Below are 9270 nucleotides of genomic sequence, written 5' to 3'. Positions count from 1 at the left end.
AGGGAGATTTTTGTTAAAGAGTATGTATACTCTCTGGAAAGACAGAGAGACAGAAAGTGAGAAATCATCTCCCAGGGAATGGCCACATCATAATCCATTCTGCTCCATTCTCCTATCGAGATTTTGGGTATGCACGCACATGTGCCTAGTGTGAGTTTTAAGCTGCCATTTCCAAGACTCAAACCATGATTAGCCATGTGGGAGTCCAGAGACATAACCATCATGCAGTCTGCTGTTCCTGTGTTGTATATATACATTTTAAATTTTCTTCAACATGCTAATCTTCTCTGTATCGTTCCTTTTAGTATATGTGCTGCTGAAGCAAACACCTGCATTATATATTTTTAAATTCAATTTACACACAGTTTGGTAGAATCACAACATCATAAGGATCAGAAAAACAACAAAATCCTGGCATTTGATAGAAAGTGGATGAACATGGAAGATTTACTGCTAAGTGAAAGAATTCAGACTATGAAAGAGGGGCATTAATAAATACCAAATATCTGCATTCTATGGTGGAAACTAAAGATGGGGTGATATTAAAGGGTGGAGAACAATTGTGAATCCTAGAGACAGTGTAGGATGAGAGTGGGGAATGGAGAAGGGTGGGTGGAAGGAATTTAAGGGGAAAAGTAAGAAACAAAACATTTAAGGGACAAAAATGTAAAATTATCTGTTGACAATAACATGTATGATAATATGCTAATATACAGTGTATTCATACTTGTAAAAGTCACTTTACAAGCTCTAATGATATACAATAATTTGATGTATAAAAACAAATAAACTATGGTAAAAAACTGTGCATAAATTAAAAAAAAATTATACCCAAATGAATTCATACCTTAAGCCTCCCCCCCAGTCTTATGAAAAATGACTGGACAAATATGAAGAAATTATGACAAATACTTTCTGTTAAATTATTTTTCTTTCAAAGTGTCTTTTTTGGGGGCGGTGGGTGAGAGATTTTTGCTGCAGGGTGCATGCACTCGCCAGACAGACAGAGAGAGACAAAGAGACAGAAAGCGAGAAATCACCCCCCAAGGGGGATGGCCATGCCACAATCCCTTCTCCTCCATTCTCCTCTCGGGATCTTGGGCATGCACGCACACATGCCCAGCGTGAGTTTATGCCACTGGGTCCAGGACTCGAACCACGGTCGACTACGTCGGAGTCCAGTTAGCCATTACGCTTACTGCTGGTCCCTTTCAAAGTGTTTTCTAACAGTAAAAATATGGCAAATTTGACAGGCTAGTTTACTCAATTATAAACAAAACCACTTATTTTAGAATAATACAAAATTACAATTGGACCAAAGATATGTTTATCATCTAGAAAAAAGTAACAAAAACAAATTATTCAAAATGTTGAATCATTTTCAAAATATGTTTTAAAATATAGCAACAAAACCTCTATTTTTTAATTGTGACTTAAAATTGAAGAATGATAGAAAAAAATAGTATCATTATATGAAATAATGAAAAGAAAATATCAAAATAATGTTAATTAATACTACTTAAGAAGTGTGAATTGTTACGAAAACATTTTTTATTAACTTCTCTTTTAAAATAATAATTTAGACTGTATTGAGGGAAAAAAAGGCATAAATGAAATAATCTACCAAGAGAAACTCGTCACATTAGTCATTATGATTAATATATTAATACTATATATCCCATAGAAAGTGACAGTTGTTCAGTCATGATAGAGTGTGCTGGTAGACAATGCTACATGGTAGGCTGAGACCACCTGTGGGGCCTACATTTAATTCTGGCTCCCTCTAAAATCTGGGTTTGGTAACATAAACTTGTACTCCTAGCTACTCTGGGAGTTTAGGCAGAAATAATGTTACATATCAAGGCAATGAAAAAAAAAAGTGATAGAAATCAAAAGTAGAGCTAACAGTCTTTTCATATTAAAAACTGTAATGTCTCAAATCTGACTTTGTAACTGTGATTAGAAACTACAATTTCAACTTATTTTTGCAGGATGAAGTAATGCATTTCATGAGAACAAATACTTACATCATTTTTATACCTAAGAAATTATACTTAAATTATTAATTAAAATGTACTGTTTTAATAAAAAATTGTACTACTATTGATTTGAAGATCAGTGGTTCATTGATACACATTCATTAAATGTTAAGATTAAGTCAAACTAGGGAACACCAGTTGGCATAATGGCTATGTTGCTGGAATCCCGTGTAGTCTACCGCAGTATGAGTCCCAGACTCAGTGGCTTAAACTTATGCCAGGCGAGTGTGCGTGCGTGCCCAAGATCCCAAGAGGAGAGAAGGGATTGTGGTGCGGCCATCCCCCCTGGGTGTGATTTCTCGCTTTCTGTCTCTGTCACTCTGTCTTTCTGGCGAGCACACATGACCTATAACAAAAAACTCAAAAAATATATTAAGTAAAACTCACAGTATAATTCAAACAAAATAGAATATTAGAGTATATATATATATATATACTCTTGAGAACTCTCTTTTCCTCTTTTGTATTTGGGGCATTTATTCTCTTTATAAGATAGTTTTTATTTTGTTTTTGTCTTTTGAGAAATAACTTGGCTCCTGGTGTCCAACTTCTTCATATCCAGCTTTTGTCACTCAGTCTAGTCTTCCTTTCCATTTCCAGCCATATCCAGTACTCTGCACTTCTACAGCTAAGCTAGGTTGTTACACAAATTGGTAGATAAACAAGGATCTAAAAGGTGGATGTCTTGGTCTTGTGGTATGTCATGGCACCATAGGGCATGTATTTTTCAATAGATATCACTTGACACCACACTGGAATAATGAAATTCTGTCCATACAAAAAGCATAAGTCATATAAGTGCCAGAAAGTGACAGACATATTACGACAAAATAACATTAATCTGGGTTAATAATGTTTTTTGTATTTTGAATACTACTATGGGTGCACAATAAAGTTCAGATTTATAAATGAAATATGTAGTATCGTATGATGCAAATTCTTTGTGAACCAATTGACTACGAGAATGAGACAAAGACTGAGGAACGGAATTCTTGAGACTCACACAGACTGAGGAAGAGGATTTCTTGCCATGGAAAACTAGTCATTAAGTGGGAGTGGTCAATAAACAGGTAGGTCATTAAGTGAGGCATGACTTACTCAAAATTACATTATCATGGTTAATGTACTATAAAAAGTTACAAGAGAAATCAGAAATGGACTCAAGAAGAAGAGAAAACCATTTCCCCTGGCACTCTATGTATTCACTTACTCTTTTACATCTACGGGAGACAAATGACTTTCATTTATTTCTGATAAAAGAGTTTGCAACACTTGGAAATAATCTAACTGATAAGAGTTGGTGATGTCCAGTATGTATTTTGAGCATATGAAGAGACATGCATAAGTCTTTTATGTTTTCTTTCCTTAGAAATAACATAATTGTTCTATATTTTAACTGAGTGTTGTAAAATAATCTTAAATCAGCTTGAGGGTTATTTTAGTGATCATACTATAATGGAAAGTAGAATGATTAATGGATTTTAAGATATTTAAAGTTAGAAAACTGGTTGTTATTTGAAATGTGTTCTAGCCCTTGAATGGGAAGAGTAGGGGTTTCCACGTGTTAAAAAAAAAAAAAAAATTCCTTTGTTCTGGAAATGCACCCTGCCTAGTTGTTAGAGAAGTATTTAAACATTGCAGCACTACCCCATGAAAAATATGTAAAGGGATATTTCTGGCTTGAAAAAGGCTTAGTTGCTACTTGATTTGATAGTTGCTATTAGATATATTTGATTAAATCCATGCCTTAGATACTATTGATGGGTTAATATATCTATCATTCCTCCCTGAGGAAAACCCTTGGGAAATATGTGAGAGTGAAGTGCTATTTACTTTCCATAGAGATTGAAAATTACTAAAATATATTTTAACTGAAGGAATAGGCACGAGTGAAAGAGAAAAAAAATTTTAACTGAAGGAATAGGCACGAGTGAAAGAAAAAAAAAAAACAGTCCTCTATTCTGCCCTTTGCAAGGTCCTCCAACACTCTCTGGATGGACCAAGTAAGAAGTGAAGTCGGTAGTTCAGGCACAAAATGGATGGTTTATATTCTTTTAGTTGCATATTGTATCTTTTCCAAGTGGGAAAGTCTCCCACACTTAGATCCGGGGACAGACAAGAGCTGGGAACAGAAAGAAGGCGGGGAAGCAAATTATTTTTATCTTCTCATTTGGCTCATGCGTTGAATGAAGAGAAATATTGTTCATGCTGTTGTTTTTTGTGCTATCCTTAAATCAAGAGCATGTAATCCAAATGTAATACACTGTAAAGTTATACATTATTCAATGCAATATAAACAAGATTATGATAATAAAAAAAAACTAAAAAAAAAAAAAAAACTAAACAAATAAGAAGGGCATGTAATCCAGAGAAGCATTGGGAGTGTTGAAATAATCTATAACTAATTACAGCACACCCAAAGTCTTAACATGCTCCTATTTTCCTTGAGGAAGAAAACAATGAGCTGACACAGGAATCACACAAGTTTCAGTGAAGAACTGTGAGTGAATGCCATACACTGAGCTCCCTTACTCACTTTCACCCTATTGCCCAGAGACCCAACTGCTGGCCACAGCGGGGATTCCTAAATGTCTTGTATCCATGAACTTCACCTCATGGAACTACCCCACAGCAGGCATCATTCCAGGGATATGCGCATCCTTCCCACTGTAACATCAGAAGATTAGCAGCACTACAACCTAAAGAGACTCTGTTGATTCTGTTAGTTGATAAGCTAACCTTTATTATAACCTTCAAACAATGGATATACAAACCAGATCCCTGTTTGGGTGACAGAGAATCTGCATTGATCTATCATTGATTCATGAATGTCTTGTTCTTGATATATATAACTTGAAACTCTGCTCAATGATGGCGCTGGCAATTCTTCACATGACCATCAGCGGACCGTCTGGCCTGCTTAATGTTAGTAAATAAACTCATATCTTACTCTGCTGAAATTCTGGGTGCGTTCTTTGAAACTAGTAAACATAACAGGCAAACCCTGTCAGATTTGAGGCTTCTCTCACACAAGAACTTTATCAAAAAATTACTTTGATTTTGCCTGATAGAATACCATGACTTACAATTCCATCATTTACTACATAACAGGTCTGCTTAAACAAAGGTATCTTTTAGCCTAAAAGACCAAAGAGATCCAAAAAACTGCTGCTATTAAAAATAACCAGTGGGATCAGTAGATAGCATAATGGTTACATAGCTGGACTTCCACATAAACTGCAGTTCGAGTCCTGGACGTGGTGGCTTAAAACTCATGCTGGGTACATGTGTGCTATGTCCAAGATCCATAGAAGAGAATGATGGAGAAGGAATTATGGTATGGCCATGCCCCTTGGGGAGTGATTTCTTGCTTTCTGTCTCTCTGTCTCTGTCCAGCAAGCATATACATCCTATGGCAAAAGTCTCTCTTAAAGAAAAGCAAGAGCAGTATGAAAGGCTATGACACATGCAACCAACTAGATGCTATTTATCATTCATACCCTTTCTATGAAATTGATCAAGAGAGTGTTTATTCTTTTTGTTGTTGTTGTTTGTTTGCTAGAGGACACATGTGCTCATCAGAGAAAGAGAGGGAGAAAAGGAAACTGAGAAAGTCCCCTCCTCCATGGGGAATGGGCATGCCAGGATCCCTTCTCTTTCATGTCTCCCTCCTTTGGAGATTTCGGGTATGCACAGACATGTCTACTGTGCTTCTCAAGCTGCTAGGTCCAGAACTTGATCCTCAGGATCAGCCATGTGGGATCTAGGTGCCTTAACAACCAGGCCATGAAGCCAGCTCAAGGCTAACTATATTTTATTAAAATCATCTTTCATTTGGTTATTCTCCCTCAATATACCAGGTATTGTTTAAACATCCAAAAAGTATGGCTATAATTAAAAGGAAAATAAAAGGCATAAAAGGAAACAAAGAGTAAAGAAGATAAACAGACATAATTCTTTATATTGTATATTTTGAATATATTTATAGACCAGTATATATAATGATTAAAATGCTCTGAATAGATATCTCTTAAAATCCAATAGAACAAGCATAGGGGAAGCCATGCGTGCAGCAGTACCAAAGTGGGTAATTTCTCTCTCAGAGAAAAGATTCCACTTATATCATGCTGAGCCTCCCATGCAGAGGACTATTTGGAATGGTATTTTTAGGGCATGCACTGTTTCATTACGAAGGAAGTTGGAAGCAGCTAAGTCATTTAAATATTCCAAATTAAACATTTCCATAACATTTTCGAGCAAAAAAAATAAAATAAAATGAATCCAATCGCAGCAATTTTACCATTTCAAACAATAGAAAGACTATTGAATTCCTGTTAGAATCTTGAAAGGGAAGAATTTGAGTTCCACAATATAATTTGCATAAAAATGTAACGATGACATTGATGTTTATAAAGAGCATCAAATGATGTCAAAACACAATACAGTTTGGTGATGGCTCTTCTTTCTTTAATAAAACACATTTGATTCCCAATTATTATTTATAACATGCAGCTTCCTTCTGTGAAGATAGCACTCAAACCAATTAAGAGCATTTCTTTCAGCCATATACGCTAAAGCTTTTCAAACAACACAATGAGTCCACTGAGGAAAAGACTTAGAGAACTATAAACAAAGCTGATGTAGGAAGAATGTTTAAAGGACTAAAACTAAGTCATTAAGCACTTCATGTGTTGCTGTAATGATGAAGAACAATGTATAAGTTTAAGACAAAACTCTGCTACCTTGCCTCAAAATCATGTTTGCATATATCAGAATATTGATTGAATATTTCGCTGATCCCATACATTTGTCTCTGGTTTACCTCCATCTCTGTGAAAGTTATCAATGTCAATCTGACAACATAGCAGAGATGTGGGGACTTTGCTTATTTTTATTTTTAAAAATGTTAAAACTTAATTATTCCTTCTTATACCTCAACCCTTGGGACAAAAATAAAATTTTGGTCTTCACACTGGAATTTTCCAAAGGAAATATGAAACCTGGTAAGCTGTTCTTTACAAGATTTTCAGAAACCATCAATTAGAGTTTTTGTTGTATTATCTTATGGAGATGGTAGGTGAATGTTTCTGTCTGTGTTTATTCATACATCTCGAGATTGTGGAAAGAAAATATTTAACATATACAGTGAAAAATCTTCTCATGTTTTTAATTCGATAGATGCTTACCTGTCCTGGTCTGGCATTTTCACATACAAAAGTGTCATAGAACACAGCAAATTGTGGGGCATTGTCATTAACATCCAAAATTCTCACAAAAACAGCCACACGAGTTGTCTCTTTGGGATTGTCTAAAAAAGCAAATGGAAAATTTTGTTTAGGAAGATACATTTGTGCACCAGATTTAATTTATATAGGCATCTTGTGGGTATTAAGTGCTCACACACAAATAAGCATTGCATTCATCCTGTAATGTGCAAATGCAATAAAGAAAATTACTGCAGTGCCTAATTAACTAGTCATGAAATCAGTTATTATTGGACACAAAGGTACTATTAATATCTTTGAAATTTTTTGTAAAAGCACAATACAGTTTAATTGAGTTCATATTGTATTTGCATCCTTACTGCCTAAATACATAAAATAAAAACAAATACTTATTAAATCTCTACTAATAAAAAAACACTATATCATTTAATCCTTACCTATTTGTTTGGTTTTTTTAATGAATAGTGGTTTCAAATAAATTAGTAACTTATCCAAGGTTGCTAACTCTTTGGTGATAGTTGGTATATTAAAACGTCCTTCTCTGACTACATTTATTACTAAAATATACTCCAATAGCTCTTCTAAAATCTGCTCTGGGAAGTTTTAATGTATAGATACCAGTCTTACACATTGGATGAAAAATTTGCAATGAATGTAATGGTCCAAATATTTTATTAATATAGTTGTTGTTACTGGTACCCATTTCAACAATCTAGGTTTAATCTTATATACCAAATAATTGTTCTCAAAATAGCTTAATACTGGGAACCAGTAGTTAGCGTAATGACTATGTCGCTGGACTCCCACGTAGTCGACCATGGTTCACGTCCCGAACCCGGTGGCTTAAAACTCACGCCAGGCACGTGTACGTGCATGCCCAAGATCCTGAGAGGAGAATGGAGGAGAAGGGATTGCGGCGTGACCATCCCCCCTGGGGAGTGATTTCTCGCTTTCTGTCTCTCTGTCTCTCTCTGTCTGTCTGGCGAGCACACGTGCCCTATAGTGAAAAACCTCTCAAAAAAAAAAATAGCTTAATACTAACCAATAGCATATTAATTATGTCTTTTTGGCTACAAATGCTAAAATCAAGAGCATCAAAGTTTTCACAGAAAAAGATGCATTTGTATATTAATATTGTCAAAGAGGTGTACACTCCTTGTAGAAAGGGAGAGCAAAAAAGAGAGAAGGAAAGAGAGAAACACCCTCCCCTCCCACCCAGTGGAGTGAGGTCACATCTCAATCTTTTTCTTTCATTTATCCATCCTATCAGGATTTGGGGCACACACACACACACACACACATACATACACTTGATATGTAACTGATGTGTCATTGGAGATCATCAGGAAACATGGAGTTTTAGGTAAGTTTTAGGAACAATGGCTTACAATATGAAAACATAAAGTAAAACCAAGTGCCTACCTCTATCACTCACAACAAATACATTTTTTGACTATTAAATAACTAAGTAAAGGAAAAAAAACATAAAAATTTTAGAAACAAATTTCCTTATGATCTTAGCATGTGAAATGATTTTGTCAATGAGATCCAACAGTAAAAATTCATAATAGGAAATAATGATCATTTTGACAAAAATAAATTCAGTTTATCGAAATAATCAGAGTGAAGACCTTCTCAAGTTCCATCCACTGGTACAGAAGAAAAGCAGGGCTCAGCTGCTGAAAGAGAGCAGCTGGAAATTTACCAATGGCATTTCTCTGCTGAAGAAGTAAACTTCATATTCCTTTCCTATCCCACGCCCCTACCATTGCCTTCTCAAGTTCTATCCACTAGTACCGCAGAAATGCAGAGATAGCTACTTTCAGATCAGTTTGCTGGCCCAGAGACTTTCTGGAAACCTTGGATTCTTTCTTTAGTTATATATTTCCAACCATTCCCAAGTGAATCTCATCCTGAAAGATGGTTAAAGGACCCAAACACCTAAACCTAGTTAGACACACCCTACTCTGATTGAATGATGCAACCATCTAACAAGAACACATCTG

General features: G+C 35.4%; 1 protein-coding gene across 1 annotated transcript in view; it reads right to left on the bottom strand.

The window, feature by feature from the left end:
- The window catches only part of CDH10 (cadherin 10), a 205073-nt gene that overhangs the window by 13411 nt on the left and 182392 nt on the right, over nucleotides 1–9270 (bottom strand). The window contains exon 9 of the mRNA XM_006157669.2: nucleotides 7226–7347. Coding sequence (XP_006157731.1) covers nucleotides 7226–7347 — 122 coding nt within the window. The remainder of the gene's footprint in view (nucleotides 1–7225; nucleotides 7348–9270) is intronic.

The sequence above is a fragment of the Tupaia chinensis genome, unplaced genomic scaffold (genome assembly GCF_000334495.1).
Source record: "Tupaia chinensis unplaced genomic scaffold, TupChi_1.0 Scaffold000553_1, whole genome shotgun sequence".
Taxonomy (NCBI): domain Eukaryota; kingdom Metazoa; phylum Chordata; class Mammalia; order Scandentia; family Tupaiidae; genus Tupaia; species Tupaia belangeri.
Note: the sequence above shows the minus strand (reverse complement) of the source record. Positions and strands in the feature narration are given on the sequence as shown.